The 20,059-nt window shown below is 32.1% G+C and overlaps 1 protein-coding gene across 1 annotated transcript in view; it reads left to right on the top strand.

The window, feature by feature from the left end:
- Positions 1 to 20,059, top strand: part of LOC108908365 (myosin-VIIa) — a 78,251-nt gene that overhangs the window by 17,359 nt on the left and 40,833 nt on the right. Inside the window, exon 3 of the mRNA XM_018712395.1 lies at positions 18,840 to 19,100. Within this exon, the coding sequence (XP_018567911.1) occupies positions 18,840 to 19,100 (261 nt within the window). The remainder of the gene's footprint in view (positions 1 to 18,839; positions 19,101 to 20,059) is intronic.

Raw genomic sequence — 20,059 nt, 5'->3', positions numbered from 1 at the left:
TATATATATTTTTGAGAAGTTGATAATCATCCTGTATATTCCATCCATACATCATTAATAGAATAAAATTGCCGTCTTTGCAAGGTTGAACACCATAGGACAACAATTATTACTGCTCAAACAAGCTTGTTGGAAATGTAGTTTGTAAAAAGATCATTTGCACGGTAAGATGAATCTCAGCAAATTTACTTTTTGAAATTCTTTATAATCAAAATTTTGGCTATAAACAGAAAGAGAATATTGCAAGGTGGCCATATTCCCGGCCGAGAAATAGTGAAATTTCTGGCGTTTTTAGGTACTGAAATCTTTAAAAGTAAAACGTGTAGAACAAAAGTAAGCACAAAAATAAAATCCTTGATGTTTTGTTTATTCATTGTTACCATTTAAATTTACTCTAATAAAATAATAACTAAAAAAAAGCGTTTATAAAACATGCGTTTGCTGTTATTCTAACGCCACATTTTAAGAATTATCAAAAATAGAAAAATAGAGCTTTTTCCAAATAAAAAAATGCGTTTTGAAGGGGAAAGATAGTCGTTTCCAATGATGTTTTCAGTTTTGACAAAAAAATTTTTTTCGCCAGTTTTCCATCAGTACCTATCTAGAGAATAAAAAAAAGTCATCTATATAAATACATTTTCTCCAAATAAAATAAATGTGCTCTTTTTGCATAGCCACAGAAGAGTACACAATCCTTTATTTTTTTCAAACTTCACATAATATCGTTTTTAATCAGTATTTTGTTTGACTTTGAGTCTTCTGAACACATATCTGATGGTTCTAAACCTTCTAATTCCAAACTAACATGCTCTTGATCATCCTGAATATATTCAGAATATGTATTTTCCTCCAAAAGCGGAGATGATCTGATGATTTATTTTAATAATGTATAAAAGTTATTTTTATTAAATATGTTTCTACATACCAATGGCGGCTGGTGCAGGATGGCTGTGGGGCGACACCCACCCCTTCGAGATTTTCATAGTAAAAAAATTTAATTTAAAATTTAGATTACAATGTTATCTACATAATTAAATACATTAAGAATCTTAAGAAACACATTAAAAAGGAAATGTTAAATTTATAATACGCAATTATTTTCGACTTGCAAAATTCATTGAAAAACACTGAATACGTGGCTTCCTCGTAATTCGCCCCTAAATCTGTAAAGTGTTTACAGCGGTGGTTATGGTTACCGTCGTGCAGCAGTGAAAAGCGGAGTGGAAGTAGCGCATATTTACTATGCACTTTAAGCTCTGTTTAGTCCGTCCGTAACCAAATGATAGCTATTCTAGCTATTTTTTTTTCTTATCAAACGTAATTTGTTTACGTGTGGTGTATACCTACATATTGTTTCGCGCGTGTGTTTTTTAAAAGATTGTAAAAGTTTAAATTAGACTGCAAAAACAACACTTACAATGCTATCTACTGAAAAGTCAATGGTGCCAGAAATAACAAACTTTCATGAAAAAGTAATGGAAAAGTATATTTCGGACAAAAGCAAAAGAATGGACTTTCACTATAAAAAATATTATTGAGCGCATTTATCCTATAGTTCAAATAAAACTACCCAATTAATTTTTTTTTCAATACTTTGTAGGGTCAGTTGGGGTAATTGTAAACGATTCTAATAAAATCAACTTTGATAAAGTCTAAAATTTGAAGTTTAACAGTTGTGAAGATAACCTTAATATTGGACATTCTCTGGAACATCTTCTAGAATGCCTTAAACGTGCAACTTAACATTGTTAACCGTTACCGAAAAAAAAGGGTGTTTACAACTACCCAGGAAAAAAAAAATTATAGAAATATTGGGGCAAATGTAAACTAACTATTTATTGTTCTATAAATTCTAAATTCTAGCCTATTCTAGCTCGAGTTATAAGGCAATTCTCAAGGTCATTTCTGCATCTATTGGGATTGCAAGACGGCGTCCTGCAAACTCATACGTTTCATGGTATTTTTATAGCAAATGAACTTAAACGTCATCTGTCAAAGCGCTGTGTCGCCGCTTTGTTATTGAAACTGACAGCTGCTATACAGCTCGTTGAGAAATGAGGTTAAGTTGGTCGCTATAAGCTACGCCCTACGTCCAATGTGTCAGAGCCAACTTCGACCACGTTTTTATTTGAACGCTCGTTATAACGGCAATAGGAATATTGTCAGTCTCCCTGTCTGTCCTGTTTTATTGATATTCTGTACATCATTAACAGCATTAATAAGATCCAATTCGCTGTATCTTTCAATGTTCGGTCGTTTCTTCTGATAATTTCGCACCATTGTGTTTCTGAGAGTATATAGAAACGCGTTTACAATTACACCTTAAATGTTTTTACAATTACCCCGTTTTAAATTTTTTAACGGGGCAATTGTAAACACACATCTACTATGAATTTGTGAAGCCTAACCTAAAAAAGTAACGTGGTTTCACATTGTTCATTCAATAATGAACGCTACTATATAAATAAATTGCCTTATCTTTATCAAAATCTGATTTATGCACATTTAAAAAGCAAAAGCAAATTCTGCTTAATAAACTTTTGAGTCGTATCTCCGAAAAGTAACTGCCGCAAGCAGAAAACCAACACAATGAAATCGTTATTGCTGTACTATAACAAAACATAAATCCACATGTCACGGATGCCGTTGTACGTCGTTGCTACCCGCCAAATTCAAAAGTTATGAAGCTTGTTTACAATTACCCCTGTTCACGATTACCCCAACTGACCCTACCTGAATTTTTCCACCCTCATTGGCATGGTTAAAAACCACCCCCTACCTAGAGGTAGAGACCCTTCGAGAAGGACTCCTTGTCATATCGAGACCCCCATACTACAGTTCACTATCACACAAAAATTGTATATTTTAATAGAAAATAAAACATACTAACAATTATTCTAACAAACTTATAATTTCCTTAGAATAAAAGTAAGGTTTTGATTTTGTTTTTCCCTCAAGCAACGACATTGACCATCGTGACGTCAAGAAATTTAACTGACGAAACCCTCAGTGGGTTGTGTAAATTTTTATTGAACGTAATAATATGCATTCAAAATTACACTCCTGTAATAGTACACCCTCGCAAACAATGCAATCGCAATCGCCGCCGTAGTAAAAAACGAAAACCGGAAACAGAATTCACGGTTTACTGACTGTTCGGCGTATCTCACTCTTTGTCTGGCCTGTTCATCTTGCTCGGGAGTGCTGTTGATTGCCGGAACTTCCGGAAGTTGCTGCCACGAATTTTTGCGTCGCGCATAGCTGGCTTTTATGTTGGGCCGGCACGGAAAAGGGCGGCTTTACACTGCTGTTCTTTCCCGCGCTATTGGAATGCGTAAGTACGTGTAGAAGAATCCACTTAATACGGTAGAAGATTTATCATTTTCTGCCGAAGAATCTAAGGAAATATATTTTCGAAAGAAAGATCTTGCATTTTAGTACGCACGACTGAAATATTCCTTGTAATACCGCGATACGGATTTGTTTTTAATTCGATTATTGTGCGCGACAACAGGAAGTGGACAGCAAATCGGTCGTGAGAATGATATTCTTGACTGGAGGACTTTTTACGTGACATATCAATTAAGATCGTAGAAAAAAAAATATTGTAGGTATAAATAAAGTATATGGATGGATTTATTATAATGCAACACTTTTTCTGGATACAATACATAAGTTACATTAATTTATGCATGATTTCTGGGAACTAAAAAAAATGCCAATGTCTAATCTTCAGGGTATGCGATACTTCCGATTTAATAAATTAAAAATTAGTGACGGTTTATTGTGCACTTTGGTGAATCACATCATTTGAAAAAGTAAAAAGAGTGCAGTCTATCCATGCGTATAATTTGGCAATATAAAATTCATCCATGTGGGTACTGTTCTAATTGGATTATACAATTTTCTACTTTAACCAGTGACCAATTAGAATTTCTAGTATTTATTTTACTGATGGAATATGTTATTGTTTTTAGTCAATTTTTAAGATCTAAAGATTTAAATAATTTTAATAGATGGATTTCCAGTGTGTTGTGGTAGCAAAATCGGATGATGGTGCTATTTAAATAAAGTTTTATTCTACATCAATCACACTAAAATAAAAAAAAAATAAACATTTGACAATGATTAAAGATTTAGACAAGTTATGATATAAAAAATTACAATAAAAATTCAGTCCTTAAAAAATATACCTGTATAAATTCGGGAAACTTCACAAGGTAATAGAACAAATTGTTTTAACTAAAAAGTTTCATATGAACGTCTATCTAGTTCGATGTGTTTTCGGCACACAGAAATTAAAAAAATATATATATATTTTCCAGATATCTCTGAGAACCTGTGACGAAAACTGATGAAACTTACACCAAGGTTTCATCTAATAGAAATAAAAATTCATTAGGCTGACTAAAAAATATCAGTGGATGAGGTGCATTGTGTTAGTACCACTGTGAATTTCGACCCCACTGAATATTCTGCAAAATCTATTAACGCCTGTCATTGTCATTATTATTTTAGTTCTTATTTACAAGCTTTTATTGTTAGTACGGGTGAAATCTTGCAACTGAATTTTGAGACAGTTATCCCCAACAGATTTAGCTGAAATTTCGTATATACGTTTAGTTTGGATGACAATGCATGGTCACAATTTTAAGAAAAATGTATTCTTTTATGTTCACCCAAACATCAATTAAAATTCATCTATTTCTTCTATTAAATAAATAGAATTTATTATATGGAATCATTATTTTTTAAATAAATAACGATAAAAGTATTGCAGTTTATTATCATTTATATTCATTATTGTTTATTTATACGATTACGAATCAAATCAATTTCAAACAATTTTTTCTGTAGCGAATAACGAAACCTTGGTATTTGTGGCAAACAGAGTCAGAAGTAATCTGTAATAGACGAAGTAAGATTTTGTATATGTACCTACTTGATTGTAGGTTTATGCAATATTAGTTGTGAAATGGATGCCATATTGTTCTTGAAATCAACACAACCTTTACACTTCACTGCAAGACGCTGAAGCTGCTACCGAAGGCATCTGTTTGTGTGATTTTCAACAACAAAATACATGTTCTTAGTTGTTCTAGTCGTACAAATATTCAAAGCCACTTAATATTTACAGTGTCTATTTGGTTAAGTTATTGGAACATATATGTCACGACTAGGTCAACTACATACAAGTTTAGTTTAATGCTACAATAATGATGTTAAATACTTTGCGTCGTGGTACGTTACATATTCTGTAGGTGTGATATGCATTTTAAAGTAATTCGACACCACAGTGGGTTAACATGTATTTTTATGTAACAAATTTAGGTGATCGGCATTTGACCACAATTTTTTGGCAGAACAGAATTAATATACGAGGTCTGTTCAGAAAATAACCGAACTTTTTGAATTACGTGCTAATGATATATTTAGTGATATGTGGTTGGCAGCATTGCATTGCACATAACATCTACTGTAACTACATGTTCTCCCTTTGATTGCTGATATCTCATTTAGTGTAACTCATGGTTCTTGCACCATTACAATGCGCCGGCACACTCAGCTTTGTCAGTGCGTCAGTTTTGTGGTAAAAATCAGAATACTGTCCCCCTTCACCCTTCTTACTCGCCAGAGCTGGCTCCTTGCAATATTTTCTTATTTCCGAAATTAAAATCAGTGCTGAAAGGAACGCCGTTTTCAGATTATTGATGACATGAAAGCAAATTCGCCATAGAGTCTAAAATGAAACTATCCAGGACTTCTTTGCGAAATGGAAACACCGTTGTGAAAAGTGTGTAAATAGGGGAGGGGAGTACTTTGAAGGAGACAATAATGTATAAAGTTTAAAAAATAAAGTTCGGTTATTTTCTGAACAGACCTATTTAAAGTAGAGTACATTGCACCTTAGCAGTTTAATCTGGGTAAATATAAGTTTCTATAATTTATAGTATTCTTAATCCATATCAATTAATCAAGATAAAGTTACAATGGGTACATTAAAATTGTACAAATTAAAATAGTGGTTTCTTATGAGCAATTTTAACTTCCATTTCTTTATTGACTTGTATAAGTAGTATAACCTTAAGCAAATAAAAAAAAATAAACACATGGAATTATAATAATAAGTGACCATTAGTATCAAAAAACATTGAAAATAATTTTCGCCAACACCAACACCGATTATTATTATTAATCAAATTGAAAAACCAGATATGAAATTTACTTTCATTATATTTGATTTCTCAAAACAATTGTAACAGATAAATACGATGAATATTGAGTGAGTAAATTGTGGGTGTTAAAGTAACAATAACTAAATGTGTGCTTTAATAAAATTATTGTAATGGGTTGTAGAATAAGTAATATCAATTTTTTCAAATTTAAAAATTCACTGATAATTAAACGCATTGTCAAGTTAATTGACATGAGGACTTATTGCTCTATCAGATTGTTTTTGGTTGCTTCGTTATATTTAATTTTTGTGAATTTTCATTCATTTGAAATGGAATGTCAAGTTGATAAAATTGATCATTTCCGACGTTCTTTTGCAACATGGCAATGCGCAACCACATATCGCCACATATTGGGAAGTTCTGCGCCATCCGCCTTATTATCCCGATCTCGCGCCTTGTGATTTTCAACTATTCGAATTTTCAACTATTCAAACTCCATACGCGGTGCTTTTTTTAACAACGACAATGAGTTAAGAGCTTGGTTGGATTAGTTTTTCGAGTCAAAACCGGAGGATTCTACAGAAGAGGCATCGAGAAACTTGTTGAGCGTTGAGAGGAGATCATAGATAACGCTGGAGAATACAGCACTGATTAGCTATTGATAACTGTAGAGTTAAAAATAAAATATCTCAAATTTGAAATAAACTTACTTATTGCCCAACTCAATATATAAATTTGTAAATGTATACCTACACGAATTTAATTAATAATTTCACACATTATTTTCGATAATTTGGAGATGAAAATAGGAATTATATTTCTGCTACGGTATAATATATTAGGTAATTCTTGTAGACTTTATCCTTAAAATGATTAACGAAAGCAGTGATTAATGCCTTCTTTAATATACTGATATCGATCTATGAAATTTAATTTTAAAATTTTTATTTTATAGTAAATAATTAGGATTTATAAAGTGATCCTGTAAGTTATATCAAGTCATCGAAATTAAACTAAAATCGTATAATTACCTAATTATTACTTGTGTTTTATTGGTATTTTACTTAATTTCATACTAGTTTTTGTTTATATAATAAAATGATAATAAATTGAATTGATCATAGCGATCAATGTTTGTATAGCACAAACATGTTACCTAACAATTGTTTTGAATTAGTTTTATTTATTGCAGTTGCTTTAATTCTTGGAACTTATCAAAGAATATAATTAACTAACTGGCTTATCGGTTATATATCGCCAGATATGTTATAATTATAAATATGGCTGGCACCAAACTACAAATGCCTCCAAAAAATCAGCGGTTGTATCAATATTGTATAATTCATAATTTTCGACTCGACCAGATATCTCAATTGAGGCTTATACATACAAAATTGTTCCAAACCTGCTGGTTAAAATAAGTTTTTGTTTACTTTTTATACAATGTGTTCACAGATACATGGAAAGAGAGTAACTTTTATATTTTTAATTGTGTGGAAAAAGGCATTACTTGTTAAAAATTCTACTTTTATTCAGATGTACAAAAAGTTTTAAGTGGTGACCTTTAGAAAAAAATGTTTAGAAAATTAGTTGATTTTATCGTTAGAACTCAGTTTTACACAATATTAGTTAAAAAACATAAAAATGGTCACGTTTGAAGGTTGGTTATTGATGTTTCTTAACTAGCATGGTGTATGATTGAGTTCTAAGGATAAAATCCACTAATATATTTCTAATAGGGGACAGCCACTTAAAAATGCAATTTTGTACAATTGAACAGAAGCAGAATTTTTAAACAACAATGACTTTTTTTCATAAAATGAAAAATAGAAAAGTTTTCCCTCTTTTCAACACTATCCATCGACATTTGCCAGCCTTTAGTGTTATATATTTTTAAAATCATATTGTATTACTTACCACATAGGTACAATTTACAAATGTAAAATAAGTATTACAATTCGAAATATTTCATTTCTGTTTACAAAATAGTTTTCAGAACTTAAATCATCTTGAGTTGAGCGTTTCGACAACATTCTATTTATAGACAGAAATCATTTTCAACAAAAGCTACCTACGTTTCTAATTGTTAATAATTATTCATCAGTAATTTCATTCAGGTGGCTAATAGTTCATTTAGTGCATGCAAGCCGCCACTGGTAGAGAAAGATAGAGCCTTTAATGGAATTTCCTGGTAAAATCGATTAAAATAATCCTGATCTTACTGGGTGTCCTTAACCGTGACCAGGTTTTGTTGTCAGTATATTACTCGTACGTCTAAAATTCATAATCCATTAACTTCAATAAATAAATACCAATAATATGGTCATTGTATATATAAATGTACCATTAAGATGAAACCATGAATTTTTTTCTTTTATTTTTGTAGTATTTTGTCACTTTTTGTTTGAATAGAATTATATAGAAGAGAACCCGACCTACAGCCAACCCTGTACCACATTTCCGATCTCTAGTAATAAACGATAATCCTTATTCTTAATTTTGCTACTGTTGCAATTTATTTAGCATATTACAATAAACCCTGGCAATTATTTATGCTGTGTAGTAAGCTGCCTTCTTGGAAAAGTACTTTTTCCAAAAGAGTAACAGCAACTGTGCGTTTACGATCATCCATGGCAATCTTATACATAAATAAACAATAAATTATTGCCTGGTTGTCAAAATTCGCCTTGCTAGGTATCCTCGATAAGAAAATCGTAAGAAATGTACAATGTAAGTACCGATCATAGAGGTCAACGGAACTGTAAATTTTATGGTATAAACTGACGGGTACATCGTCTATATGTCAGGTATTGGAAGGTAGGGCACAGGTGTAAGCATTTTTAATTCTAAAACCATGCTTCACTGGCTTCAGTAATTGTTCAGTTTGTAATTGATGACCATGTCGGTGATGAGATGCCTACTAATGGATGATAATGAGGGATAAGTTGTCAGAGAAATATTTTTAAAGACTGGAGAAATGGTTCCCAGACGAAAACTCTACAGGGTGATTTAAATTTTCTGAAAATACAGAAGGGGATTCCTTTCTGAAAAATAAGTGTAGTTTGTTCTGTAAACTTTTGCATTAAACTTAATTTTCGAGATCAAATGGTGTTAAAGTTTTGGCAAAAGAGACTATACAGATGTAAGAGGTATGACTGTCATAAAAGTTGTATATTAGATATAGGGGTGTAAGATTAACAGTTCTCAAAATACAGCGAATATTAATATTGGGGAGTTTCATCGCAACGTGACAACAACGCTACACAGCTGATGCACACTACGTGTGCACGCGGCAGACTTGTCCTACGAAAAAAATGTAAACAACTATTATTGTGAAACATTTAGTAAATTTCAAGACAATTGTTTTCCAGTTTTTAAATAAATAAAATAAACTGTATCGATTTTGTAGTACGAAGATAGTGTTGTGCTTAAATTTTAGCTCGAATTTAAGTAATTATGAATCTCTTAAAACAGGAACTTAACTTTTAATCAAATTATGAATTTGAAAAATATGTAATTAAAGTACCCAAAAATTCACGTCGTCCAAATAATCATATGTATTAAAAATAATTTAGGAATGCAAAATTCAGTAATTTTTAAAGGCACTAGTACAAAAAAAACTACAACATATGCTCAAAATGTCCACCACCATTTTCGATACACGCACGACACCTTAGAATCCAATTTTCGCGCACTCGCTGGAAACCACCTCAAGAAAATGATATACCTACCTAGTGGTACGCAAAAAACACTCCACTTTTCAATTCCAGATACCAACACCAACATTTAAGGGAGTAGCCTGTATTCTTGCTGTTCTGTTATCTCCCTTGACAAAGACAAATCTCTCATTTTTTTACTCGATTTTGAAGGTATAGAGCTTTCATAAATTATTACAAGCTACGTGACCTCCAAGTTTAGGTAACATTTCACAACTGGTACTGTCAACTAAACATCCCTAAATCTTGACGCCATCAATATTAATGATTCGTTTACAGTGAACAATGACAAAACGTTACGTTCTACGCTCGAGATAATGCGATCGCTGATTAGTTGAATAAAATCTCTTGAAAAATTGCATCAATCACTAACCTGTAAATCAGAATGTTGTGTTTTAATGTAATCTTGATTTTATCGTTTTAATTTTACCGAAATTTAATAGCCAACAGCCTGTATTAAGCTAATTCAAACAAATTAAAAAACTTATCAAATGAAGTCAAAAAATTATGTTACCACTTTTTTAGCGATATGTTAATATTGTTTATACGTTAATATTTATAATTCCTTGCGAAAAGGGAAGCTACGTAATGAAACAATCCCAAGTAAAATGTGGAATCAAAAAGATCCCTTTGTAGTAGCTGTTTTTACATGATTAGTCTTTGTGATAATCGTACAACAAGAACAGAGAATATTTATTTGAATGATTGTACAGGGTATCTCGAAATTAATGCAACAAAATTTGGTCATAGATTCTTAAGACAAAAGGGAACCCATATTTTTTATTTTTGCCAAATGGTCCTCTCTTTCGGAGTTACAGCCCCCTGAAATCGGGATCTAAAAATAATTTTTTTCTTATATCTCAGAACCGTGTTGTACAATAATCACTAAATTTGGTACACAGGGATTTTCTGACATGTGGAATCTGATGATACTGTGTTTTTTGGCGGGAAACTCCCTTAAGACACTTTTTCGTGGGGTCCCTTGTCTTTGGAACCAAAAAAATTTGGTCGCATATTTGATTTTCTTTTAAATTATTAGGCACTAGAAAGCCATTGAATTTAGAAACTTTTTTGTCACTTGATATTTTTTTCTAAAAACATAGTTTTTGAGAAAAATGGCAAAATGTGATCGAATGCATATCGTGATTCGCATGAAAGTCTAATTAAATTTAATTTTAAGAACTGAATAAAGAAGAAGAAGAACTGTTAATACAAACTTCACAAAAACTATTTGAAACTTTAATAAAACGGTTTTTTATGTTTATTTTTTAATTCACAATTATTTTTCATGAAATGCAGGTAAATTTCTGAGTTGAGATCAGAAAACAAGAAATGTGAAATAATTTCATGTCACGACGATTCTAACCCAACAGTTGATCTGGAATCGATATTGCCAATGCGTTTTCTTCAATTAGATTCAAGATATTTTCTACTAGATACGATTAATAGGTAGAATTATTTTATAATTTCAATATATATCATTTTTAGGTTTCCTTTTGGATAATGATTTATTACTAGTTGTTAACTAGGTATTGCCATTGTACAGTTGAATGAAAGTTGGGATATATAACCCATAGAGTAGCTGTTTTCCGCAATATTGTCAGTTAGGAGTTTTGTCTGTGCAATCAAAATTTATGTACCTTGACTACCTTGTATCACGAAAACCATAAACCTCTTGAGACTAAATATAAAGCAATGTACAATTTTTTTTTTGTTTAATACTTTTTTGCTGGAATAATGATATAGTTAATGAAAATATTATAGCTCTGAAGTTTAATAAATCAGATAAATAATATTGTGCTCCACGAACTGTTAGGTAATAAAATAATGTAATTGTGGTTAATATCCTTTTAAAAAGGAAAAGCGTTAAATCATATAATTAATTGTTCTTTGACTAAGTATCAATTTGCAACATGCTTTCTCAAAATATAATTTTTATATATACTTACTTGAGAAAAATGAATAACGAATTGCGTTGAAATTGTTGTATGAGAAATGTTTAGCTATTATTTCCTCAACACACGGTATACAACTCCTTACTCGGTTGCGTATGACAATCTTAATGAAATACTAATTACTGGGGTCTCTGAACTACGTTCTCAAGAAGTGTTACCATCTTCACGGTAGTCGTGACCCGTTTCTTAATTGATAGTTAGGCCTGTAATTAAAGTTAATTATTTAATGAAGATAATATTTTTTTATCTTCCAAAATTATAAAATATAGCAATTAAATATCAATATTGATCAACAGTTTTCTCTGAAAAATTGTCATCAACAATTGAAGAGAAAATTGTACTTCATTTATAAATACTTTGGATGAATATTTATCTTTTGTATTTATGAATATAAGTTTTTCAAATACTGTTCTACCCTGCTTTAAAAAGCTTCAATCATTGTCTATTAATTTGCCCGTAGAGTTTCCAAGCTTCCTTTTAATGTTTCCTATATGTGTTATAGGCAGTCTCCAGGAGTCAAAATTTTATTAAAATTGTTCTAATCAGCGAGAGGAGTTACTGAAAATTTCATCAAACATTAGATTTGATCGATTATGTAAAGAAAATATTCTAATATAACACAAAAGCAGTTTAATTTATTCGTTCAATATTGACTTTTCTACATATTTAGTCCAAGTTTTGTGGGAGTACATTTAGTACCACGCAATTTTTTAACTTTCTCCCACCATGCAAAACCGATTGTCCACCTTTGTCCTTTATTTGTAACGTTAGAAAAGTGAAAGCCGTCACACGAAAATGAACAATGTGGCTTGTGATGTTGTCTAGATCAGTTTTATATCGCTCAACCGTGCAGGACGTGATTTTCGTTTTTATGCAGTTATTTAACATTGAATTACCGCACAGTCTTTCACAAATCGGATACGAACTCATTTGTACGGTTAAAAATATTGATCTAAGATTGTTATTTACTCCAGAAACCAGAAACTATACACGCTTACTCTTTCGGGATCTAGAACTAAATCTTCAAAGGTCTCTAAACTCTATTAAAATGATATCTTTCCTATATTCCTTTCTTCTTCTGTTGTTTCAGCAATCAAGCGAATCATCAAACAATTATATGGTTAATTTTAGCAATTATACATTTCCTAGTGAAGCGGTTTTAGTTCTAAAGACAATCATGAATGAAACAACCAGAAATGTTTGTCCGTTTTGGTTCAAGCGAAACAAGAGTTTTTATGTTATAATACTGAGATCTGTATTTTTGCAGACATCTTTTTATGTTGTGGTTCTTACTAAAACCAAAAATCATTGTTACAAAATTCTTTATATTGGGAATGTAATTTTGCCACTTATTTGATTTAGCATCACTTCTTTTGAGTTAATTTTCTGATATTATCATTCTACATACCCTTCCGCGTTATAAAGTGCAATAAAATGTATACTAATATATTTTTTTAATGTTTAGGTTTTATGATCTAATTTGACTACTGGTTCTAGAAAAAATGACATCCAACAAGTGATTGTAAAGATAAATTTACATAATCTGATTCATCTCAAGGAAAATGTTCTTGTGCAAGGCAGGCGATAACGGAAAATCGACATTGCAGCAATCGAAACGGTTCCGATCCGTTAGAAATTCCAATTCGTGTTGGAAATAAGCGATGCCGGTACTGGTTTCAATACCGAATAAATTAAGCTTGGTTATTTACAGAACCATGCGGGTGTAAAATGTTGACGTTTCTGTTCGTCACATAATTAGACACACTTCATGTATGAAACCGAACTTAATTAATTGTTGTTGTGATCCATGATTAATGGTTATAAGAGGAGCAACAGGTTTTTGCAGCTGACTGTAAGATTTGCTTAACGGTTTTGCTATTATTGGTATTCACTGCAGCACTTCCTTGATAAATAATATGCTCAAAATGGGATTGGATTAGTAAGGTCCAACATCCCGATAATGCCATTTTATATTTATTTACGAAGTTCTATAATTTATACAAATATTCCATAAATCTCTAGTTCTGTATAAAATGCTTAATATTCGAAATGGTGAACACACATCGCAATATTTTTAAGCACAATATATAAATGTCAAGGCAAACAGATACTTACTGCCGAAACCAATTTTAAATTTGTGTTTCTCTTATATATGTTATGGACCAGGTGATTAATGCGGGCATTATTAATAATGTGCGAGCATTATGAATAATGTCTAGCTCTATTGGGCTAAGTGATTAATTACTATCTAAACTTCATTATTTATCACATTGCACGGTCATTATTATATTGCTACGTGACCATTGGGCAATTTGATAATAAAGTTAAATTTGACACGGTGCGGGGAGGGAAGCACGAGTCTGATTGCTTAAACTTTAGTTTATTTTATGTTTCATAATAATATGTCAAAACTTCTATAAAACAATGATATGTTGTGAAATGTTTGTTTTAAATTTTATATGTTTTGTGTTACGTATATTTTTAATACGACTTTCCTTAAGTTGTAAATGCAGAAACTAGTGGATTCTTAATGTAGAAGTCCTTGCTAATTAATCCAAATGAGTCTGATTATTTAAATTGTTTAACATTTAGTTTATTTTAAGTTAAATGACAATAATAATAAAAAAATAGTAATTAAATATGTTTATATTACTCTGCCCAAAAGGTGATGGACAATATGTATAATGCCCGGTCAATTTGATTATTTGAATAATTATTATCAAATTGCACACTCATATTGGGCATTTTACATAATGACCGGGCATTATGTATAATGCCCGATTTATCACTTGGTCCATAACATATACACAAAATGTATTAACTCTTCCGTTAAGAATTCGAAAAAATAAATATTATATTTGAATGCTCTGAATTCAATCATCGAAATAACTTTTTGAAGAAATATATAGGTACCCTTATTCTTTATCGCGATGGATCTCTCTCTCTGTCTAGCACATACAAAATGGCATCTATATATAGAAAAAAGAAAGTAGTTAATGTTTTGTCTAAAAGGACGTGACTATTGTTTTAATATCTCCGTCGTCCCTTCTCTATACAGGGTGGTCCGAATTTTATGCAGGAAACTTCGAGGACAGATAGATCTCTTTAAAATAATAGTTTGCCTTATAAACATAAGTCTGGAACGGCCTCGTTTTAGAGATACAGGGTGTTGAAGTTGTTAAAAAAAATTGATGTTTTGTTTATATCTCCGAAATCTCTTAACCGATCTTAATAAAATTTGGTATAAATAATGTACGATAGTAGGCCTTGCATTCCCTAAAATATGAGCCCTAAGGATTTAACCAGTGGTGTACAACTGGACAGGGGTCACCCCCTTTGTATTAAAAAAACCTACGCCATAGTATTTTTTAAGTTAAGTTATTATAACGGGTTTATATTCTAATGCACTAAATATGTAAAAAAAGTGACTTGAATTTTTTCCTTAAGGTTCACCATTTTCAAGTTATTCACACAAATACAATCCCCTTGTGGCAGACACTTCAAATCAGAATATTTCAAAAATATTTTTGTTTATGCTTAAAAGTAAGTGCAATTTGTAAGCACATCAACAAAATTCTTTCCACATCACTTGTGAGGTAGTGTTCCTGGTGTGTTTTAGTTTTCTCTGGAGGCATTATCTTTACAAATAAGAACAATTTAAATCAAAATAATAATAAAAAATACATTTACCAAGCAACAACAACTAAACAAGAAACAAAATTAACGTTACGTATTTACGCAATTGTTTAAAATGCGAACCACCCACTTCGATACATTTCTGATATCTTCTATTAATGGAACTAATTGAAGCTAATATCATGTGGTGGTTTTCTTTTAATGCATTACATCCGTCTTCTATTCGCTGCAGTAGTTGTGATCTAGTATCTATTGGAGTAAAGTTTTCAGGTAGGTCACCCCAAACATAGAAGTCCAAGGAGTTTAGATCTGGCGATCTGGCTGGCCAAGACACTGGACCCTCTGCACCAATATGGTTGACATTAGTATTTGGTCTTCTACCTATCCACCATCTCATATAATTTTCATTAAGCCATTGTTGTATTATTCTCCTATTTTGTCGTATATTTAATCTAACATTCTCTAATAATTCAAATAGATGGTTTTCTAGAAAGTTTAGAAATGACTCCGAATTTCATGAGGATTTTCTTGTGACCAATTATTCAGATTGTGAAAATTCACTACCCTTCGCCTTGTGAACGTAGCCTCATCGGTCCAAAGTATTTCTAGTAAGAATTCAAACAACCACTGATAAAAATTCAGGCGTCTCTGCATCTCCCGGAAGTACTCACCCCAAGTTGCCGAGACGTTCTTCGTGAACCTATTTAGCCGAGGATTGTCGTCAAATGTTTTTAAAATTTCATTTCTGTGTCTTTCATTCCTTTGTCGAGATTTTCCAAATATTGTTTTAATCCAAAAAGATGAAAGCGATGAGTGTAAAGATTTGTTGATGTGCTTACAAATTGCACTTACTTTTAAGCATAAACATAAATATTCTTGTAATATTATGGTTAGAAGTATCTGCCACAAGGGGATTGTATTGGCATGAATAACTTGAGAACGGTGAACTTTAGGGAAAAAATTTAAATGACCTTTTTTATGTATTTTGTGCATTAGAATATAAATTCGTTACGATAACTTGTAAAAACTACAGTGGCGTAGGCTTTTTTATAAAAAAGGGCGTGACTCTGTCCTGTTGTACACCACTGGTTGAATCTTTAGAGATCATATTTTAGGGAATATAAGACCTACTATCACACATTATCTGTACTAAATTTTAATGAAATCGGTCTATGGATTCCAGAGATATGAACAAAAAATATATTTTTTTTCACAACTTCAACACCCTGTATCTCTAAAACGAGGCCGTTCCAGACCTATGTTTATAAGACAAACACCTACTATTTTAAAAAGATCTATCTGTCCTCGAAGTTTCCTGCATAAATTCGGACCACCCTGTATAAGAAGAAAAACTAAAACATGTTTAAAAATAACAAGATACAATAATTCATAGATACTTTGCCTTGACATTCATCGTTATTTGTTTCTTATTCAATAAGCGTAACTCAAAAAATGTAGGTATTATAAGATAAGTCTGGAGATATGAATCATAAATTTTGTATAATGTCGTTAACCATAAGGTTATTTTTATATATTAACACCTGATTAACAGACGATTCACTTTGACAGAGTTCATAGTCTTAAACCAACGAAAGTCGAGTTGTTATCTTTTTATTCCACTGTGCAGTAAGGTTATTTTAGACTAAAAATATAATAATTATAACAAATAAAAGTTATCATAACATAACAAATAAAGGTAATTTGATTTTAGAATAAAATTTAAATACAATTAGAAGTTAAATGAACCCAGCGAATTTAAAAAATATTCAGTGGCTTCGACATTATTTTTTGTCGTTTAATTCATTAGTAAATAAACGATAAAAAGCTTGTTTTAACTACTCATATTCCTATAATTTTTTTATTACAGCAACATAACCTTACTGAAGCGTATTTAATTTTAGTAAAAGTTTAGTAAAATAAACTCAAACTTACTTTTGTCATAGTCGCATGTAAAAAAGTGCCTGTAGAATATTTAAACCATTTTATGATATCTAGTGTAAAAAGGGAGATTGTAATGTTATGTCAATTTTGTCGAAAATTAAGAATCGCTTTGTAGTTTGTAAGCGGTAAAAGATACCACCCTGTATATCTCTCCGCCACCTATCCCCAAATTCACAAATGACTGAAAACCGCTACAGCCATCCCACCTGCATATTAACAACGTCCTACCAAGTCATTGTTACAAACGTTCCCTTATTTGCCTTTGAAAACTATATGTTAATCCCCTTACCCTATGTGCCTTGGAAAACTTACTCAACATTCACCTATAAAACACTTCAATTCGACGCAGAAAAGTCCAACCTATACAACGACACCAAAATCACTCGATCGGACCACCCCTGCGCGCAGCGGTTGCCACCGAACGTTTGTTACACTTTGACAGCTTATGCCCTTCTATAAGCATAGACGGTGATTCAGAACAGAAAAAAAATGAAAACAATTGAATGTTAGAGGATTCTTAAAAATACAATCTTGTAAAAAAAGACAAAAACAGTAGTTCGAAAATGATTTAAAAATACACTTCTGTACGGCACTGGAGACTGGTACATGACCGGACAAAAAATTGAAAGAATTTCTTTCCCAAGGCAAGAAATAAATAAGAGTTTATAACACCTATTTTATCAGCAAATTCAACTGCTTTTACCGCTATTGTTGCTATTAATTAATAAAATTAATTTGTGGTTTTAAAAAAAATAATAATTTGACATATCCATTGTTACAACAATTATTCAAAATTTTGTCCACCGACGTGTAAACACATTTGGATCCGTCTCACCCAGTTTCTACGAACTGACGCAAATCTTCACTTCTTACTTCACCATAGCGGAAATATTTCACCATAACACAAATGTTGTCTTGCTTCACCATAAATTAAAACGATATCCATCAACTCCGAGTTGCTATACACGTAAGCTTTTTTGGACACTTGAAAAACTAATGTAAACACTATCGCAAAAACGTTACTACCAACATCGGATTTCAGTATTCGAAATCGCCTAGGACCACGTGGGGAGGGAAAGCGCATTGCGCACAGCGCACAGTGCGAATGACGCTAGAGACTGTAGTAGCCCAGCGATGTAAAGGTTGAAAATGCACAACTTTAATAAATGTTTTCTCGGAAACTTTAAAGATTTTACAAAAAATTTGTTTACGATATTGTCTCCATTTTTCATGACGCATATATTCCCAAATTTTTTGGATAAGTTGTGAATCACCCTGTACATGTTTTCCTAACATCTAGCGTTACACTACCGATTCCTTAAACACGTCCAATGTTAAAATATTCTCCTCTGTGTACTGAGCAAAAAAATCTATTTTGGCATGATTGTTTTAAATATCTTTCTTTTTTGTTCCAGGGTGACTACATATGGATAGAGCCGATCTCGGGAAATGAGTTCGACGTGGCTATCGGGGCCCGCGTGGTCTCTGCCGAGGGTCGACGCATCGCGGTGCGCGATGACGACGGCCACGAGCACTGGTTGTCGCCAGAGCGCCGTATCAAGGCCATGCACGCCACCTCCATCCACGGCGTCGAGGACATGATCGGCCTGGGGGACCTGCACGAGGCCGGCATCCTACGGAACTTACTCATCAGATACAACGAAAACCTTATCTACGTAAGTGGATACTAGTGAAAAGTTGCGTAAATTGTACCCTCATTTAAATGTTACTACCTACCCTTGGTCCCACTGGGGGTGTAACCCAAAGACGGTATTCAACAAAAAATATTTTGAATTTTGAAAGGAAGTAGGAAACAAATCACATAAAAAGAATACAAGGCACTGGTTTTGTTAAAATTTTTATCTGGGGGGGGGGCGACTTAATAATGTACAAATAAAATCTTAACCGAACTCCAACCATTGTGAGGTAGGGCGAGACCTACGAGCATCCAACCCGATACACCGTTTTTGCTGAGATTGCGATGTCCCCCGAGAGGATGACATTGTAATAATTATCAACCACTCAGCATAGTGCCGTATGCAAAAGGATGTCACCGTTCCTTTGAACCTTTACAATCACGACCCAACAATTTTGCCAACTAAAGCTTTTACGTATATCGTGTTCTAGAAAAAAAATATAAAATAATTTTTAATAAAAACTGGTTTGATCTTTTCATATTAAACTTTAAAAATTCTTAGTTAGACCAGCCGGTATCTGTTTTGGTTTGGGTGAATCATATATCCACGGAAATTTTTGGCTTTCAAATATCACTAGAGATGAAAATTTTTCTATGCGCATAAAAAAAACGTAGGCTTAACTTTTGGCGGCACAAAGAAATTCGAAAAATGTCATATTTTTCTTCTTATTTAATTATGTAACTTTTCAAGAGTTGATTTTAGGCGAAAATGGAAGAGGAAAAAAATATTTGTAATTAATTTTTTTACAAAACATGACTAGTTACAAATCGAATGAATCATGATTATTATGGTAAAAATCGAAAAAATCGCAAAAATGGGGTTAAAAAACAATACTTTTTAGGGATTTTTTTGGGGTATTTAAATTGGTTATAGGACCTTCATACTTGGCTCAAGAAAACTTCATGTTATGTAGAATCATCACACCAAATTTCATCAAA

The sequence above is a fragment of the Anoplophora glabripennis genome, unplaced genomic scaffold (genome assembly GCF_000390285.2).
Source record: "Anoplophora glabripennis isolate ALB-LARVAE unplaced genomic scaffold, Agla_2.0 scaffold238, whole genome shotgun sequence".
NCBI lineage: Eukaryota > Metazoa > Arthropoda > Insecta > Coleoptera > Cerambycidae > Anoplophora > Anoplophora glabripennis.
This window is presented reverse-complemented; position numbering and strand designations above follow the sequence as displayed.